The 19,905-nt window shown below is 33.9% G+C and overlaps 3 protein-coding genes across 7 annotated transcripts; 1 reads left to right on the top strand and 2 right to left on the bottom strand.

The window, feature by feature from the left end:
* Positions 1–2,040: 2,040 nt before the first annotated feature.
* Positions 2,041–8,924, top strand: LOC142618702 (hydroxyproline O-galactosyltransferase HPGT1). Its single transcript, XM_075791692.1, has 12 exons — positions 2,041–2,314; positions 2,436–2,499; positions 3,033–3,082; positions 3,287–3,480; positions 4,413–4,476; positions 4,582–4,654; positions 5,014–5,137; positions 6,247–6,334; positions 6,444–6,494; positions 7,771–7,842; positions 7,930–8,042; positions 8,321–8,924. Exons 1-12 carry the CDS (start codon positions 2,202–2,204, stop codon positions 8,341–8,343), a joined length of 1,029 nt encoding a protein of 342 aa, XP_075647807.1. The 5' UTR covers positions 2,041–2,201; the 3' UTR covers positions 8,344–8,924.
* A 1,940-nt stretch (positions 8,925–10,864) lies between these two features.
* LOC142621006 (uncharacterized) lies at positions 10,865–13,965 on the bottom strand. 2 transcript variants are annotated; one of them, XM_075794328.1, is made up of 5 exons: positions 13,608–13,965; positions 13,452–13,504; positions 12,509–12,673; positions 12,037–12,138; positions 10,865–11,265 (listed from the first exon to the last, which is right to left on the bottom strand). In XM_075794328.1, exons 1-5 carry the CDS (start codon positions 13,819–13,821, stop codon positions 11,131–11,133), a joined length of 669 nt encoding a protein of 222 aa, XP_075650443.1. In that variant the 5' UTR covers positions 13,822–13,965; the 3' UTR covers positions 10,865–11,130. The 2 variants fall into 2 exon arrangements, with proteins under 2 accessions (XP_075650443.1, XP_075650442.1); XM_075794327.1 differs by having other exon boundaries at positions 12,037–12,141; positions 13,608–13,955.
* A 998-nt stretch (positions 13,966–14,963) lies between these two features.
* On the bottom strand, positions 14,964–19,790 carry LOC142621224 (uncharacterized). Of its 4 annotated transcripts, XM_075794547.1 has the most exons (5): positions 19,627–19,788; positions 18,508–18,546; positions 17,224–18,149; positions 16,515–17,142; positions 14,964–15,578 (listed from the first exon to the last, which is right to left on the bottom strand). In XM_075794547.1, coding segments are annotated over exons 2-5 (1,962 nt in total). In that variant the 5' UTR covers positions 18,509–18,546; positions 19,627–19,788; the 3' UTR covers positions 14,964–15,171. The 4 variants fall into 4 exon arrangements, with proteins under 4 accessions (XP_075650662.1, XP_075650659.1, XP_075650660.1 ...); XM_075794544.1 differs by having other exon boundaries at positions 16,515–18,149; positions 19,627–19,789; XM_075794545.1 differs by lacking the exon at positions 19,627–19,788 and adding an exon at positions 19,297–19,562 and having other exon boundaries at positions 16,515–18,149.
* Positions 19,791–19,905: the final 115 nt, after the last annotated feature.

The following is a 19,905-nucleotide window of genomic DNA, read 5'->3' as shown; positions in this document are numbered from 1 at the left end:
GCACCATATCAGTGACGACCTAAGAGGATCCCCTTTCCTTTCATTGATCGTGTAGGAGGTTGGATGAGCTCGTATTGGTTTATCTAGACGAGCTGAACTACTAACGATCTCAGCATCATCATGTACACCCAGCTTAGCTGTCACAAAAAATTAACAGAACATAAAACAAAATAAACTTAGCAAAGTAAAATGGATGTCTCGGTGTGATTCTATAAGTGTAGATAGTTACTTCATATTTGGAAATGGCTCTTTCTACTTTTTGATGGAGTGAGATCGATGATGTTTTGTTTTCACATTAATTTTTGAAAAAGAACAGATCTAGCTCGTTGTGTTGACTGATAAGTAAGAACCAACCTTCGTACACACATAATAAATAAACCTGAGAATACAACTCCAACTTGGCCATGCTTAGGGTCTATTTGGGATCCGCTTATTTTGCTGAAATTGAATACTTTTTGCTGAAAGTACTGTAAATAAAGGTAAAAGTTAGCTGAAATAGTACAATGAGATCTATGAATAGTACCAAAAAGTATAATAGGGTCCATGAATAGTAGCAAAAATAAGCTAAATAGTAAGATAAGCTGAATAGTAAAATAAGCTGGCTTTTTAAGCTAGAGCCAAACAGACACTTAGGATTGTAATAAATTCTATAACATAAAACTAAGTCTAATACTAAAAAAAAATTGAAATCCAATTGTTTAATTTTGCTTTGAGAAACTAGCTAAACTTGAACTTACAAGTTACATTATTTGTTCACTAATCTAATTTATGAGTTTTGTATGATAAAGTTATTCTCTCATTCGAAGTAAAAACTCAAAACTATGATTAAAATTTTTTACCCATTTATAGTCAATTTTAATCATAAATTTTTTATCTTTGTAAATTGTAATCATTACAAGTTTAAAAAATAAAGTCAATGATAATCATTAGTTGCTTAATTCTAGCTGATATATATTAATCATATTGTTTGAGCTAAGTCAATTAAATGGTACTAATTTTCATTGGCGGACTTTATAACTAATAATCATTAGCTACCCAATTATCACTTATTTGAATTTGGCTTATATTTTCTGAAGAAAATAACAAAACTATTTTCCATTCCAAGTTGAACTATATATAAACACATACAGATATGTTCTTTTGAGTGCCCCCATGCCCCTAATTGTATAATAAACACATACCTAATGCAATTCACCCGCTTTCTCTCACAATTTTTTTTTACATTTTTAACTTTTGAACTCTTCTTTAATATATTTTATTTAATGGTTGAGATTGAAAGTTTTGAAAGTTGTTTTTTCAACTTTCAATCTTAGCCATTGATTACCGGTGCAATACCTATTGCACCTAGGTATTGTTAGCCCAACATTGGGTTTATTGCATGTAGCCCAACATTTTAGCAACACTGGTCCACAATAATATGCTTGGGCAAACATTGAATTCTAGCCCATTTATAACCTATCCAACTTGAACTGAAACTATTTATTGTTAGCCCATGATGATGCTTGCCTATGAATTATTATTTCGTGCGGAAAAAAGCCCAATAGATGGCCCAAAACCTAATTGGGGCAGCCCGGTAGAGAAGCTTTTTGGGTTGGTGAGTGGGAAACAGCTACATTTGATGAATAAATGGAAGGTGAATTTGGATAGATTTGGATTAATTATTAGGATTTTGTAGAGTTGTTAAGGTATCTTTGTCATTAAGTTTTTAAAATTTTATCCATAATAAATTAAATTTTGTTATTAAGTTTTTTTAATTTTTTGGCAGTTTTTCAGTTTTTGGCAATTTTTTTTTATCTCTTTTAATATTTTTTTTTTTTAGTGAAACACAACAAAAAATGTTAACAAACACTGCACGGTATCAGTTAACATTTTTCATAAATTAAATTTTGTCATATTATTAATAATTTAAATAGGTAAAAAACATTATGCGCACTTTTTTAAAAAGTTTAATGATATGGAAAATTTTCATTTATACATACGAGGAAACCACGTTGCATACAACTATAAACTGCCGTTTTACATGGGTTTAAACTTTAAAGTAAGGCAACTGGCACTGAAACCCAAACTCACGCAACCTCCGACATCAACAGCTCACCTATCTCCAATTTTCTCTCCTTTTTTAAGACACCCACATACATATACAATTGGAAGATTCTGAATCCAAACACTGGATCTGCTTAGCACTTTTACAAGCACAGAAAATGCATGGTAAGGGATCCAATACCCGCCTTTCAACTATGGCTTCTCGGTCCCGAATCCCAACTCTCTTGCTCTTCATGTTCTCCACCTTCGCTACCATCTATGTTGCTGGCCGGTTAGCTCTCTTTTCTTCAATGGCTTTTTGAGAATTTGCTTTTGTTACTAATGCAAAGTTTTTAACTTTTTGGTTTTTGATTTTTTTTTTGGTCTCGATTTTTGGTGGGGTTGGTTTACAGGCTATGGCAGGACTCGCAGAACCGGGTTTATTTGATCAAAGAGCTTGATAGGATAACTGGGTTGGTGGGTATTCCTTGTTATGCTTCAATTTTACTTCTTTGTACTTGCTTTGGAATTTTTATGTTTATTTGGGATTTGGGTTTGTAAAATCAATGCACATTTGTTGGAGCTTTGCAAAAGTTAAATGATTCTTGCAATTTGTTGGATCACTAATGGCATTGTTAAATGTATTATATATATATAAAAATTCAATTCCTAGTCTGAAATATCTATTGTGAATACATGCAATGCGGGCTAATTCTAGTTTGGGCAATTGTTCCGTCATTCAGCCTTGGAAAATTATGCTAACTGCATAATTCTTACATTAATTTCAGTAAACTATCATAGTAGGGGTTAGTGACATAATCCGGATGTCCCATATGTAATATTTTTCATTTAATATCTGGTACATTGTTCACAATGGGGTTGCTGAACAATTAAAATTTCAATTGCTCCTCATTTCACACATGTATATCTCACATATATACCTACGCAAATGCTTGATTCTCTTTGAATTAATTAAATTAACCGGTGATTTTATTTTTTTTCTACTTTAGGGGAAAACTGCCATATCAGTGGATGATACATTGAAAATCATAGCCTGCAGGTAAGCTGGTATTCATGTGTCATTTGGTTTTTTATATCAGGACTCAGGTTGGAACGACATCAACCTGAGTCCCGATTATACTTATCAAAAATATATATTGTTCTTCGATTATACTTATGATCCTTAACTGCTGTTTAGTTGAGAATTTCCATAATTATTTTAAAACTTTGACATGGGTCTGATGTATGCTGTTTTGCTTGTTAGGGAACAACATAAGAAGTTATCAGCCCTTGAGATGGAGTTGGCTGCAGCTAGACAGGAGGGTTTTGCTTCATTGCAATTAGCAGAGGCTAATGAGATTACTTCTAAGAAAAGGCCTCTAGTAGTTATAGGAATATTCACAAGGTTTGGCCGCAGAAACAATAGAGATGCAATCCGAAAGGCATGGATGGGAACTGGTAAAATATTTTTACTCTCTTTTGGATAACATGCTCTATATCTTGGAATGGTAATCTTCTTTTTGTCCATCTCATATGTGTTTGATATCATCCAGTCTTACATGCTCTATAATTGCGTAACATAGACAGGATAATTGTAGAACTAGAACAGTAAATGAATATTACAGTATTCAAGGGTTCTATATGGAATTAGGAACGATCACTTAATTGTATAAATCTGCAACTACAAGTAGGATTTGTATGGCTATATTGTAGTATTTAAGATTTTTGGCAATTAGAATTTCCCATGGTAGCCATTGGATTATGCATTTATGAATCCATATGGAAAGACTAATCTGGAAGCATGTTACCAAACAAGTAAAAACATTCTGGCTGGTTTTGGGTAGGTCATTTAAGCCTGAGCTATAGAAACAAGCAAAAAGAGGTGTTAGGATGTTAAATACATAAAAGAACAGGTACTTTATTACAAGATGTCCTAGTGGGATCCTAGAGGAAAACATCATGGAGACTAAATTACTTTAGTTATCAGGAATGCATAAAAAAACATTAAAAAAGATAAGTTAAAGCCAAATAATTTGTGGATGTGATCAGAAAACTTGTGGAATTGATGTAGTGGTTAACTGTAGTAGGCTTTTTTTAATTTATGAGTAACTGTAGCAGACATATTCTCTGCAGCATAAATAGTTTTATAATTATTGGACTATGTACATCATACCCTCTCAATAATAGATGATATACTTGAGGATTTGTCTGCCTGTGTAGCACTGTAGCTTGTATGTATAATCCTTTGCAGTCAGGCTAAGTTGCGTATGAGTTGTGTATAAATTATTTGATTCTGGAACATTCTTTCTTTCCAAATCATTTTACTTCAAGTAAGCAATTATTTATTTAAAATTTATAAGAGTTGTGAACCAATTGCTTCAACTCTGCAGGTTCAGCTTTGAAAAAAATGGAGAACAACAAGGGAATAGTTGCACGATTTGTCATTGGAAGAAGGTTTTCTTCTTTTTTTTGTTATTGTTTTCTTCTGTTGTGACCCATACCAAAGAAATGTATGATGGTGGCTATAGCCTTTTCTTCTGATGATATTTTCCCTTGCAGTGCAAATCGTGGGGATAGTTCAGACAAGAGCATTGACATTGAAAGCAGACAGAATAATGACTTCATTATTCTTGTATGTCATCAAACTAATTATAAATGCTTCTCCTAGATTTAAATTCCTTAATTTTTAATGGGTTCTTCCTATTAAAGATGGTTAATCCTGCAAAGCAAATTGTGAGACAACCAATGAGTACAAAATAGAGAATTAGAGAAGATGATCAAAAAACAGCATGATTCCAAAGAAAATAGAAATATTGTGGGTACACAACTGTTGTAGTTCCCAAATATGTCAAAAGTATAGTTTGATCGTGAATTACATGCTCTGCTCAGCCTCTTCTTTCTGTGTAGAGAGATATAGAACTGAGGGTAGGAAACAAGATCCAAATAACAAAAGCTCATTTACCTGATCATTTTCACCCTACTTGTTAGCAGGATAACCATGTGGAGGCAGATGAAGAGCTACCGAAGAAGACTAAACTATTCTTTGCTCATGCTGCAGATATATGGGATGCTGAGTTTTACGCTAAAGTCAATGATGATGTTTATGTAAATATTGGTTAGTACTACTATCTTTAATTAGATGGATTAATGGGTAAATTTCAAAGCAGTAGGTGGATTAAGTGTTTTATTCACTTTTACTATATAAAGGTAGAAAGATGAGTTAGTTATACACAACTCTGATATTCTAAAGACACCTGCTAATGGCATGTGTAGTAGTTATTCACAACTGTGATATGCCCAAAGACGTGCTAATGGCATATGTAGACCTCCTAAAATAATAATAAAGTTGGTTTTGAAACCATCTATAGAATTAGATATTTGATTATTGGTGAAATTACATTGTAATCATATTGTTTATGGGGGAGCCAATGAGCTCTAGCTCAACTGCCACCTCCTCCTCCTCCTCCTCCTCCTCCTCCTGTAAGTGTTAGGTGGAGGGTGAGGTCATGGAGTCAAGACCATCGGGTGCGTGTGTAACTTACCAATAAAATATTGTTTATTGGGGATTCAAATTAAACCCTATAGTTTAATAAGTTTCAAATTAAATACTATAGTTTTGTAAGTTATAAATTAACCCTGAACTTTTAAATCCTTTTCAATCCAAACCTTGAGTCCTATGGTCAATGACGGAGAGAGAAAGAAGAAGGGGCTTGAATTGAAAAGATTTTAAAAGTTCAGTGTCTTATTTGTAACTTATAAAGGTATATGGTTTAATTTGAAACATCCCCTGAACTATAGGGTTTAATTTGTAACTTATGAAACTATAGAGAGAGAAGAAAGGGTTTGAATTGAAACACTTTTAAAGCTTGAGTGTTTAATTTGTAATTTATAAAGCTATATGGTTTAATTTGAAACATCCCCTAAACTAGAGGGTTTACTTTGTAACTTTTGAAACTATGGGATTTAATTAAAACCTTCCCTAAATTATAGGGTTTAAAATGTAATTTTTCCCAGACTATCTACCTTCAACGTCTGGCATCCATCTAGTGTTTTCTCTTCTCATAAGACATATAGGAAACTTTGGTTGGTGTTCATTGTTATGGATTTTCTATATTTAGGGTTTCTTATCAACGATATATTATAGAAAGTCTTTTTCAGATTTTGATAAAATTTCAGTCTGTACGTGAACATGTTTTCATGGCCCATATTTTTTTCCCTGCACAGATGCCCTAGGCACTACACTTGCCACTCATTTGGACAAACCTCGTGTATATATTGGATGCATGAAATCGGGAGAAGTTTTTTCAGAACCGTGAGTCTGGCCTTAAAATCTAAGTATAAATTGCTCAGAAGATACAAGTTGAATTAAAATTTGAAGATCTTCTGTACTTCTCATACTTATAGTTACTGGACATTTTCAGGAACCATAAATGGTATGAACCAGATTGGTGGAAATTTGGCGATAAAAAATCGTAAGTAATACTGCAACTTATTACATCTTGTAATTCATAAGAGAAAGAGTTACTGCATTTCATGATTGGCATTTCATGATTGTTACATGAGCAATTTATGAAAATGTCAATGACTAGTTTGAAAAATACAATTTGGTCAAATTTCAACCAATGCAGTTGCTTGCAGATGTTGCTGGAACATGTCTTGCTATGTCACACACTATTTAGCTTGGCTAAACATGCATTATGTGCTTAAACTCACACATTTGGAAATTTATTTCCATAAACAAGATTACTTTCTAACTTTTCTGTCTCTTCTCTCTTTGGGATTTGATTATCAACTATAGTATACTAGATGAATGTATAATGAAGGTAGAGGCCTTGATACCCACCTAGTCAAGTGAGTTCTGGTTAAAAATGAATCCATGAAGCACCTTGGTTTCCTTAGTTCGCTTTTCCTGCCAAATAGATAGTTTGATGGTCATAATAATCATGTGAACATGACTAATTTAATTGCCTGATCTACATTTTACAGCTATTCATTTAAGAATGATAAGAGTATGATTATTTATTCTCTTCCATCCCTAATCAGTCTTCATGCTTAAAAAAGTCAACATTTTTAATTTTTCAAAGGAGAAAAGAAATAGTCAACAGTAAGGAAAACTAAAAAGTGGGTCATCACTAATTTAACCATGCCCAACTAGTATTACACTAGTCTTATTTTTTAATTGTGATGGATAATTAATTAGGCACAATTTAGGAAAAGTGGATACAAGGGATGGCATGGGTCAGGCTTAGTGAGTTTTTTATCTAACCTAACTGACCTAATAGTAAGGGCTTGGGTTTAGCTTTAAATCTGCTGGTTTTTTGGAAGGGTTCGGTTTCTATGCCCTATTTACTCAAACCCAACCTGTTTGTGCATATAAATTACTATATTATCCCTACTATTAGTTTTTACTTGCACACACACACACACCAAAGAAAAAACCCTAAGTTAGGTGGTGTTTTGGTTTCTAAATATCTTTTGGATGGATAGAACTTAAAACTATGTGATGTAAAAAACAGTAACATTATATTGAATTTTCAGTATTTTTTTAGTGGGTTAAACATTATGAGTTGTGACAACAATTGAGTAGGTATAATGCTTGATTTCCTTTAGATTATACTAAAAATATGGTTTAATTTAGTGTAGAAGTGTGTACTAATACATTCATTGAAGGAGTAGGTATATATATATATATATATATATTCACAATTTTGCGCCCTGAAACTCAAATAAATTTTTTGCATCCTACAGATACTTTCGCCATGCTTCAGGTGAGCTATATGTCATATCACAGGCTTTGGCAAAATTCATATCAATAAATAGGTCAGTTCCTTTCTTTTTTGGCTCGTTGGTTTTTTAAGCAATCACTTTATGAAGCAAGGACTAAATCAAGGTCTATTGAGTATGCAGATCTATTCTCCGTACCTATGCCCATGATGATGTCAGTGCTGGATCCTGGTTTATTGGGCTCGATGTCAAACATGTCGATGAATCAAAGTTTTGCTGCTCATCTTGGTCAACAGGTCTCTCTCTCTCTCTCTCTCTCTCTCTCTCTCTCTCTCTGTGTGTTTGTGTGTGTGCATATGGCCATGCTTGCAATGAAATTTTAAATGTTAATTGAATTATTCTTGCAGTAGTACCAAACTCAATACTGCTTATCTAAGTTAAAGCTTTTATTTCTCACAAGATTTATGGCCTGTTTAAGGGCCTCCTCCCTCTGAACAACAATATATCTGTATAAAATAAATGCTGGAATGGAAATCTGCCTATTGATCAATTAAAATTATTCTCTTTTTTTCAGGAGCTATATGTGCAGGTGTTTGATTTGATTCACTTTAAAGATCGTTAAATGGAAAAATGAACCAGATGCTATTGGATTGTTTTGAAGTTGTTGCTATGCATCTCAGCTGTTTTCAGTCTTCTTGATGTGAAGTTTTGATAGAAAAAAGCATTACGCTCTGAAAATTTTGATAAGACAGAGCACCTCTCATTGAAATCTCTCTTTCCCATCAAATGAAAATTTGGAAATAGTCTTGGTTAAATTTGGACACATTCTGGAGATAGGAGCAACCAGCGATGCAGTATTAGCACACAATGATTGCAGAAGACAGGCAACCCAAACCAATAATAGAAAAGTGAAGAATACAAATTTTTTTGTTACATGATTTATTGTTACTGTCTTCTTGCTTCATTGTTTGTATTTTTAGGCTAACTTTTTTCATTTGGGTGCACAAAGCGTGTGGCACATCCTCATGTGAAAAGAGGGGAGGGGAGGATTGATTATATTGAGAGTGATTCTTTTTCATTTTGGAACTAATGAGAACTAGATGTAGTTTTCATACAACCATGTTGTTTGCTGTACTTTATGGCACAATACAATGAAATTTATTTCCTTCTGCTGACTATTTCAGTATTTCTAGAGCATTGAGTAAGACATCTTGTGGGGATGGCAATTTTTTTTGTGGTAAAACAAGATATCATTGCAAGCAAACTAAGCCAAGAACAAAGTCTCAGGGCAATCCCTGTTTAAATACAGTCCATTTAACTCAGAAATAAAAATTCTAGACACGTCCACAGGCGGACAAACAAAAATCTCAAGATAACTCTCTTGGGCAGCTCCCATTCTAGCAAAGCTTGTCAGCACTTCTGTTTGCTTCACAATAACAAGGATTAAATCGAATCTGGGGAATATGGGTAGCCAGAAGCCTGCAATCATCCACCAAAGGTGAAATCAAGTTGTTAGAGCAACTAGGAGAGGACAGTATATCTATGACAGTTTTTGCATCTACATCTACTTCAGCAACTTTGACTGTTTCATATCAATTGCCAAGAAGCATAAACAAGGGAACTTGATTATTTTTGCCTGCTAAGTTGGATCTAATGTTTGATAAACTCTGACGAATTCCAACTAAAGTTGAGACATGCGAATGCTCCTCAAGTTAATACCCCTTAATGTTTATGGTAAACCTTATGAACCATTTGTATATGCTGTATAACAAAAGATACCAGTCGGGGGCAGAAAAGGTATTCTACCCACCCAATCCAATGTAGTATGTTTCATTAAAAACACAACCATTTAATCCATCATCCTTCCAACACAACCTTATCCCAGAGAATGTTAGTTGATCCCAATTACCAATTAATTACACATTTAGTGCAAATCGAATAATTATAATCATAATTATAATTATAATATAAAAATAAATATTTGAAGATTTACATACTTGAGGATATGGTCACGAAGAAAAATCTTGATGTGTCGCGACTTGTCTTTATTAGAAGATGATATAGAAGCTTGGCATATTGAGGATAACTAAAGCCCATCTCTTTGCATCCACTAAACGACGACAAAAAATATCTCAATTTTATCAACCAAATGGAAAAATGAGATCAGCAATTCAACATGCAAAAAGCCAGTGAATCTTCTTACAAAATGAGAAGTGTCAATGTGACTAAAAATAAGATTATCTTATTAAAGTTACTCTGTAAAAGTTAGGTTACTTTATTAAAGTTGATCAGTTAACAACTATTTTTTTATTATCTATTATCTTTACATTCTCTTCACCCGTAAAAGGAAAAAAAAAAATGTTGTCTCAAGGTCCCATGAGATATGAGACCTCTCTCACATGTAGGTTCTAGTCCACACACAAAAGTCCCATGTGTTGTGACTTGTGAGACGAAGGTCTCATTGAGAAACAACCTCTTTTGTAGAGATCACCAAATGTACTAAATATGAACACCAGCAAAGCTTTAAACTCTTATTATGTTAATTGTATCTTCCAAAATCTTGACTTACAATCAAATTTACTAAATACATAGCATTAAATACCTTTGATCCTATGGTTTGATTAACCAAAACATCTTTTCAAGAAATAAAATATTCTTATTAGTCTTAGTATTCGCATAGACACTATAGCTCCAATTAGCAGTTGTAGATAAAATGCTCTTCCGAAAAAATTGATGCTTATGAAGATTATTATTGGCTTATTGCCACAAAAGGAACTGATAGTAGAGAAACGAAAATAGAATATAAAGCAGTTTTCTTTTTTTATTCATGTCATTCTCATTTCTTCTCAGATATTAAGTGGTAAATAGAGACGTTTCTTCGAGCAAAAACCACTTAGTTCGGTAAGACAGGATAGTCATGTTTATTAAAATCTTTATTTACTAATAATAATAATAATAATAATAATAATAATAATAATAAGTTATCACTTCTTCTTTTTTAAAATAATAAGTTATCACTTAATTGTTAAAGAATGTAGTGTGACTCAGCTCAGGTGACTCCTAGAGTAAAATCTGTCCATGAGAAGAAAGAGGGGAAATAAAATGAATACATAAAACCTTCTGTTGTTGAACAAAACCTGTTTAATTTATTTACATAATTTATAAAGGAATTCTTCTACATGATAAGATAGTCACAATACACTATTGTATGGAAGATGTTAAAATGAACGAAATGGAACCATCCTTCGACATTGTACTAACAAAACCCATAATGTTTTTCATCACCAGAGTAAAGCCACAATTCTCAAACAAAGACGCAACTGTTTGTATAAAACCATTACTCAAATATTCACTAGCACACACAGCAACGTGTTTCCTGTATCCTTACGTTGAACTGTTAAGGAAATGAGCTATTGCCTTGTCTGTATCGTTGTCAAACATGACTAAAGCTTCTGCAACATTGCTCGATGAAAACCCCATTTCTCGGAGGAGCCCGTAGCCTTTGACAAATTCCTGAACCTTCAGCAAGTGAAAGCAAAGATATTCTTTTTAATCATCTACTAGAAAAATCAAATTTAAATGCAAAGCTGAGGCAGATCACCAGGTATAAGAGAAAGAAAAGATAAAAAGGTCCACACTAACTAGTAAGCACAAAACACAAAATCCTTCTTGAGGCACAGATATTTCCATGAAATAAATGAATAATAGGAATTCCGTCATAAGATTATGATCATTCAACAAAATAAATGAATAATAGGACTTCAGTCATTTTTGGTAACAAGTGAACCCCAAGGTGCAAATGCTAGAAAAAATAATTACAATTGAACCTCTCTTCCTGTTCTTTGCCTGTCCATTTTGAACTTGGACTTGGTTAGGAACCTTGTGGCCTTTGGACTTCGAGCACAATACAATGGCCTACCTCTGAAGATAAAACTCCAGAAGACCATAGCAAAATTTTTTCCTCAACACCCACCCTTACAGACAACAACAATTGAAGTAAGAGATGTTCCAATATTAAATGTACATGTGCCACACATCCAAAAAGATAACTATACAAATGTCATCGTCAATTCTTTACCAACACGCAGGAATAACTTCAACATAAAGCCCATTCTTTAGAACCCATTTATGGTGCACACCATCCAGGAAAGTCAGTACACATCATAACCACCCCCCCCCCCCCACCCTCAATTTTCTCATCCCCACAGTACTTCAAGCGTAACAAATTTTTGATAGGTACTTCAGGTGTTACAATAAAAGTTAAAATCAAGAAAAGACTCAGGAGCATACCTTGGTTGGATTGTCTCCATAATTCGCAACTGCAAGAGGAACGGCTTCTCGGTTGAGCCCCATAGAAATATATTTGTTTACCACAGGATCTCCGACAGAGCGCTGCTGCAATTTACAATATGATCACTTCATATCTCAAAAGTGGAAAGCTAATGTCATTTACAATCCTTTTTTTTTTTTTTGACAAGTTCATTTACAATCCTTCCTGAAGACAATGTATTTGTCTAAAGTAATAAACCATAAGAACACATTTTTTTTTGGCTGAATAGTCAAACAATTAGGTAATGAGGGCTTTGCATATGAACCCCTGATTAAATATATGGGAAACTCCAAACCATGATGAAATTGTTCCTTCACAGTAATTATTGTAACAATTAGAAAATCAGGTAAAGTGATTATAAAAAGCATATATCACAAGCTAGTATAGCTTGTGAAAGAAAAATGCAAAAATCCCCATAGAAAACGAGCATACCATTGAAGATGTAGACTCCGTATTTCTAGATGGAAGGTTTTCCGGCCCAAACCTGCTCCAATTCTGGCTGTCCTTCTCTGCTTCAGCTAAAATTTTTCTCTCATATTCAAAGTCAAACTGGAAATTGCTCCGGGGAATATCTCCTATTTGTGTTGACAATTGAGGCTACAAGATAAGCAAAAAAAAATTTTAAAAAAGCTTAGTCCAATTTAGAGAGCATATGAAGTAACTCTTCCCCCTTCTCATTTTTTCCACACTTTCTCAGCTACAAATAATGTAACTAATGCAAAGTAGACAATTCAATCGCTTGCTCATGTGATTAGCACTTCTATCTATAATTAAGAAGTTATGATAGTCAAAATTCATATACACTTCAAGAATTTTCAATTAATCATACCACACCAGTACAAAGTTACAAATAGAACTCATCCCCTTACAATAAAAGATCATAAATTTTTTTTGCCCCCTAAAATTCTATTTAAGTTCCTAATAAAGAATAGCATAATCGCATCGCAGTTCATCTAACCGGGACACATTACAAGTCTAAAAAAGAAACAATGAATGAGACCCAAAAAGCCACTATTAAAAAAGGCCAATTCTAAACTAAATAAGTAAAGCAATGTAACAATAGCATATAAGTTCACTCAACCATAGAAACCGGAGTCGAACAACCAATGATTAGAAGAACCTAAGAAGCTTCCCCCAAATTATAGATAGTATAATATAACAAGGATCCGGTTAGCAGATGCCGTTAGGCCACTTGTTAATGAACCATTTACGATAACTTTTCCGAAATAACAATGAAACAACGTTAGGATTAGAAGCAAAACATCATCAACAGCAGCATATGTATTTTGTGAGTACAAAGCATATTGTGTAATAGCAAGTGAACCAAAAAAAAAAAAAAAGCGTAAAAATTAAATTAGGAATAGAAGAAAGTTACCGGAGGAGTGATCCGATATTGGGGTTTGATGGCAACCCTAATGCCCAATCCAGCTGCAACAAATTTAGACATATAATTAATAACAAAATTAAATAATAATAAAAAAAGAAGAGGTAAATTTTGAGAGAGAGAGAGAGAGAGTAAAAGTGAAAATACAAGGAGGGGAGAAGTGGTGGTGGGAAGAGGTGCGGGTTGGCGGAGGGATCATGTTGGGGCCGGGTTGACCCACCCGGGGATATAAGGATGCTCCGCCGCCTCCGCCTCCGCCTCCGTACATTGGATGGTTGGAGGGTGCCGATGAGGTGGAGGATGTACGGTACATCGGTGAGTCGTATGTTGACCCGGACCTGGTCCTGTAATCGTAGTCCATTTGATTTATAATTTGAGAGAGAGAGACAGAGAGAGAGAGATTGGTGAGAGTCAGAGACCTGTGGGTAAAGTAAAAACTCAAAACACCACGCGTATAACGAAATAGACAAAGAGAAAGAGAGAATTGGTAGGAAGAAAATGTGTTAAGGCAGCGTTTGGGAATGGCTTAAGTTAATCTATAATTCGCCAATTTCTCTTTTCGCGCGTGCGGGAAAATTAATATTGGACTTAAACTTAACACTCACCTTTGCGTTTCGGCCCAAACTTACCTGTTGAAACAACAACAACAACAACAACAACAAAATTATGTATTTTTTGGATTAACGACCTATTAACCGAAATAATATCTTACTATCATATTTATTTTAATTTATATAACACTAATTTAGGAATGTTGATATTAAATTATTATTTGTAACTTATTAATGATATAAATAGCCCATTCATAGTCAAAATTTATAAAAATTATGAAAAAGTAAAATATTTTAGTCATGGTTTCATACTGTATAGGAAGAGAATAAGTAATTCAAATAGCTTATAAACAAGTTCAAGTTTGTTGGATAAAAAAATGAGCTAAGCTTGAATATAAAATCTTGTTTAATAATAAGTTCAAGCTCGACTTGCGTTTGAAAAAAATTAAATGAAACATTCAATACTTGGCTCGGTTATAACCCTACACCTATGATCTAACCTCATCTCACCTCATTGCCATTCTTAGCATCCAAGTGCCAAAATAAACTTTTTTTTCCAAATAAAAATGCTAAAGATTCTACAAATTTCAGCATTAAGAGTCTTGAATTTTTGTTGGTTTTGGCATAAGACTTTTAAATTTATAATTATTCCATAAACCTCTAAATAACTCCTCTAATGCACCAAAACATTTGAAAAAATTTAAAATGTAAAACTTATTTTTCCTTTCCACTGAGAAAAAACGAGCTTCAATATGACATTGACTCTGTTTACAAGAAAGACAACAAGAACTTCAATATGACATTGACTCTATTTACAACGAAGACTACAAGAAAGTTTTATAACAATTCTTCCCACCTTCCAAAAGTGAGGTCATTTATTCTTGCTTTCAATATGCTATAATTTACGGAAGGGATTAACATTTAAAATAAATAAATAAACAAACAAACAATGTGCAAAATTGAAATTGATAAAACTTTCATGCCCAAAATTGAAATTGATAAATATCTACAGGGATGAAAAGCTATATGGTCATTGGGCAGATACTAATTTATCATTAACCAACTAGATAAAGAAAAGGCACCTATTGTAAAAGGAACAGATACAACTTACAAGGCACTTCAGAACTAGAGATACACTAAAGGTTAAGAGGGCTACACAGTTACAAATTAAATATGTGGTCACTTGCACCAAATATGGCAGCATTAAACTGTCTAGTATTCAAGTCACTCCCCTCCAAAGCAGTACCAAACCTGTCAAGCCACTGAGTTGGGCTTGGGTTGTCACTCTCCTCTACCCACTCTGAGGTCATATCAATGTCATCAAATTGAATAGGATCAGCTTCTAAAGACTTTGTTCTCATCTGCCTTGCCAACTTGAGATTGTAATTTATATATACAAGGTCATTCAGTGTTTCTTTATCGATCTTATTCCGCTTCTCAGAGTGGATTTGCTGAAATGTGTTCCAGTGCCTCTCAAAAGTGAAACTGCTACAAACTTGACTTAGTATTCTAATGGCAACTCGTTGCAAAACAGGTGCAGAATCACCATATTGTTCCCACCAAAGCCCTACAATGAAATTAGCAGCAAGTTTCAGGACAAAATAAAAAGTTAGAAAGGAACAAAAAAGCTGGAAGGCTGCATATTACAAGGCCCGATATGTGTTTAGCAGCAAGTTTGCCAATTCAATGACTAAGAAGTGCAGACACACACAGAGACATTACTATAATAATATACAAGCCATCAATCCACGAAGGTGGCAAAAAAACTAAATATGAGAAAATCCAAACAATTTTTTGTCTAACCTACTTGATGGTATTAAGAAAAGTTGAAGCATCTTTGGGTCTGAATATTTACATCTGTCTGTCTGGCATAACTAAGAACTCATATGAAAATGCTTGATGGTATAAGATATGTATATGACATCAGAATACATATACATCCAACTATTTCACATGAGAAGATTGATCAAATGTTTCTTTTATTATAAGATTGACTAACCTTTTGGTCTCTTTGTTCAAGAATTTATCACATTATCATATTACACTTAGCTTTACCTAGATTTTAACTACTCAGATATATATATATATATATATGTTAAATTTATGCTGAAAAAAGTATTCTTAAATCTGACATCTATTATTGTTATGGTAAAGACAAACCCTAAATTTTATTGGAACTCCTGAACTCCATAAATCTGACTTCTTAATCCAGTTCAAATTTGTGTCTGAACTAAACAACTAATTCTACAAGCTTCCAACCTGGGCCTTCAAAATACTATTGTTTAAGCAGGATTCGCCTAAAATAGGATATTTCTACAGCTAAGAGATCATTCCAACCATGATAGTCATAATGATGCACTATAATGGGATTGCAGTTGGTGTATAGGGTGCAATCTGCTCCTCACATCTGTCTATTCTACTAAGATGCTGAAAAAATGTATAGCATACAACTCACTCTTAGATGCTTATAGACATCTTATAGAATACAAAATCAAGTACTTACCAGGTGGAACGGTGTCTCTAGCTTCCTTTGCTAAATTACAAGCAAACATCCCTCTCACCTTAGTAAAGGTACATATTTGATTCGTGATGTCACGTCTCATATCAGGCATAGGAAGTAGAATCTCCAGAACTTTGTAAAGATCTTCTTTCATAGCTGGAATAAATTTCATTTCTGGATTATACTGGATACTAGGGTTCAAAAATGCTGCTGCTGCATGTAAGGGTGAATGGAGTTGTTCCCGCCACTTTCTATCTACTATATCTAAGAATGTCTTGCACTTATTCTCATCCATTATATAGTATGTCCTTATCGATTCCTTGGCCCTCGTCATTAGCTCGTAAATAGAACCCACAGCTGGTTTCCCTGCAGATACTTCCCTCAACACTTTCAGAAAAGGCTCGGAGATGGCCACACTTTCTTCAACTGCCCTCCAGAAATCATTATCCTCAACAATGGCAATACAAGTTATGCTCTGCGGTTTATTTGTGTATGAGGAGTTCGTAGAATACTCAGGGCTATTGAACATAACCTTCAGTCTAGATCTTTGCTTCAACAAAGACTGCAGTGAGAGGAAGTGGGATATGGACTTTGTGATACCAGTCTTAATAAGTTCCTGTGCCCCAGTATACTGTTTCATCAAATCAAGCATCAAAGCATTATTGTATATAAACTTTGTTATGGTTTGTGCTTGTAAGATACATCTGCTTACCCAATCTACCTTTGAAATTTCCTCCAAGATAAGATTCAAACATTGAGAGGCACAGTGAGACACAAAAATGGTTCTGTAGTTGTGCGCAATATGGGTTGCAATACCAGTATAATTGAAACTACTATCCATGATAATTTGCACAACATTTTCTGGGCCAAAATCTTGAATAACAGAATCAAATAAATCAGCAAGGCATTTTGTGTTCTTGAAATATGAAGATGCATCTACAGATTTGTGGAAAAAGGTCCTGGAAGGAGATGAAACTAAAAAGTTAATCAGAGCTCTTGATTTATTGTCAGTCCACGTGTCTGCAATAATGGTACAACCTGTGGTTGTCCATTCTTTTTCTACATCTTTCAATTGTAGGCTCACCTCAGACTTTATCCTTTCCAACCATATAGTCTTCAGTATCTCTGCTGATGGACCTGTAAATCCAGGACCACACTTTGCTACTGCATCAATCATAAGCTGATAGGATGAAGAACGAGCAACACTGAAGTCCAGCTTATTCTCAAAAAAGAAAAGAGCAATATTTTTCTCTGCATTTTCTTGGTTGTTCAAGGATGGAGGAGCTATTGGTGTTACAGAAGGAAAAACTTTCTGAACTGGAGATACTACTGACTCCAAAGGCATAGAAGCTTTAACCACAGATATATTGCCAGGAGGTTTGGCTTCTACTAGCTTTGGCTTTGTAACACAAGAATTTTCTTTAATCTCCTCCTTTTGTGCTATTATAGCTCTCACCCTGTCAGTGACATCATCTCTCACTTTGGTACATGGATTTACACCTTTACTTGGAAGTCGAGATAGATGATGCTTCAATCTACTGATTCCGCCATTCAAAACTCTCTGGCAAAATTTGCATCTCACCTTATTTCCTTCCAGTTTCTCAGCATATTCCCAGCAAATGTCTTTTTCTCGAACCACTGCCAGAAGAAAAATGTATAATTAGTTCATATAAATGTTAGTAGTTTCTGCTTTCTTGACATCTCCCACCAAAACAAACTAATCATAGAGAGTTGACACAATTAACTTCAAAAAAGATGCTATGTCTTCAACTTAAGAAGCAATATATACATATTTGAAGTATTAATTTGGGAAAAACAAACAGTATATAATTATGCAAAGACACAGTTATCAAGCAATTGACAGTGTTATCATGATATAATCACACTAGATCATAAACTTTCCCATTATTTAGAGCGTCTATTACACAGGACTGCAATTCTACACGCACTATATACTTAACAACAATCATAATGGCAAAAAAAACTAAGGACTTACTGAGGGTGTGGAAGTTGTATAATTCTCCTGTAGGTCAACCTATGCAGGAAGCAAGCCAAAAGTGAATATAAGCAGCTGGATAATCATTCATATAAACCATGAACTAGTTACATTTTCAAACATTGCCAAGAGCCCAAGAAAAGGACACAAGCCCTCCTGATGTAGCAACCCAAAAAAAAGTACTTGTTACACACTCAAGAATACACAAGCAATCATCAGAGTAACAAGGATGACGGCACATTTTGAATAAGATCGAATTCAATACCAATAGCAACTTGATTGAAATTCTTAAAATGTAGATATAAAATAAGTAATCTCAATGAAATGTGTGACCATTACTTCAATAACATAGATAAACGATAAATGTTATAGTTATATAGCTCAAATTGTGGTCCCTATAAACTGATTGAAACAGAATCAACTCGATCAAGCACAAATAAATGATCAAATTTTTGTGTTTTTTTCTTTTTAACCCAGAATTGTGAGCACTGTTGGCACATGAATTCATGAATTCCTGTGAAACCCAGTTCTGAAATAAATCTTATTGCCTCCTATATTCTTATCCCAGCTTCACAAATTTCGATAAAATTTTAACGTTTCTCTTTTCAAATAAATCCAACACACTATGAAAAAATACATAAACAGTAAAACAGATACAGACAGAAAAAAAAAAACATTTTTTAAAAAAAAAATGTGTGGGTTTCCTTCCAAATCTGCTTGTAGAAATTAAACAAGCTCCAAATTCCATTTCCCATAATGTATCCTAGTAAAACAACTTAAATATTTTACCTTTTCCAGGAAAACATTTTCCATGGAAACAAACAACAATGGCTTTGCAGACCCAGTTTGCATATTACAGAAAAGAGAAAAAAGTTTCGAACTTTCCTTTATTTTCCTCCATTTTCTCACAAACCAAACAAGTAATAGTTCAGATTTGCAGTGAATCCGACCCATATAATAGCTGAAAATGTTTTCAGATTATAAGAGCACAAAACATAAAAAACAGTTACTAAAAATTAAAAAAGAGCAAAAACGGTTTGGGAGAATAATTTTAAAAAAAAAAAAAGAAAAATGAAAAAAAGAGTGAAAGAGAAATAGCGAGAAATTTAAGGAGCTTACTGAGAGAAAGAGATTGGGCTTCTCGACGGAGAGATAATCGGAGGTTTGCTGAAGATTCTGGTTCTTTTTTTTGATTTTATCGCGATATTTTTAAGGGGTTAGGGATTTTTCTCTTTTTTTATTTTTTTTTGGGGGTTTTTGACTTTTAATAAATCCTCTCTTTTCTCGTTTTCTTCGATTTTTGAATTTCTTTTTTATTTTATCTTTTTGTTTCTGGCGATATATCGCCCGGACAGTGTGCGAATGGAGCCAGTTAGGAGTGAACACGTGGATAAGGAT

Source organism: Castanea sativa, chromosome 12 (genome assembly GCF_040712315.1).
Source record: "Castanea sativa cultivar Marrone di Chiusa Pesio chromosome 12, ASM4071231v1".
Lineage (NCBI taxonomy): Eukaryota > Viridiplantae > Streptophyta > Magnoliopsida > Fagales > Fagaceae > Castanea > Castanea sativa.
This window is presented reverse-complemented; position numbering and strand designations above follow the sequence as displayed.

Coding starts and splice junctions, on each gene's coding strand:
- LOC142618702 (XM_075791692.1), top strand. CDS start 2,202: ATGCATGGTAAGGGATCCAATACCCGCCTTTCAACTATGGCTTCTCGG. Junction 7,843..7,929: donor AAATTCATATCAATAAATAG/GTCAGTTCCTTT, acceptor TTGAGTATGCAG/ATCTATTCTCCGTACCTATG. Junction 8,043..8,320: donor CTGCTCATCTTGGTCAACAG/GTCTCTCTCTCT, acceptor TCTTTTTTTCAG/GAGCTATATGTGCAGGTGTT.
- LOC142621006 (XM_075794327.1), bottom strand. CDS start 13,821: ATGGACTACGATTACAGGACCAGGTCCGGGTCAACATACGACTCACCG. Junction 13,505..13,607: donor CCACCACTTCTCCCCTCCTT/GTATTTTCACTT, acceptor AATTTGTTGCAG/CTGGATTGGGCATTAGGGTT. Junction 12,142..12,508: donor CGGAGTCTACATCTTCAATG/GTATGCTCGTTT, acceptor TGTAAATTGCAG/CAGCGCTCTGTCGGAGATCC.
- LOC142621224 (XM_075794546.1), bottom strand. Junction 15,579..16,514: donor TAGAGACACCGTTCCACCTG/GTAAGTACTTGA, acceptor ATTTCATTGTAG/GGCTTTGGTGGGAACAATAT.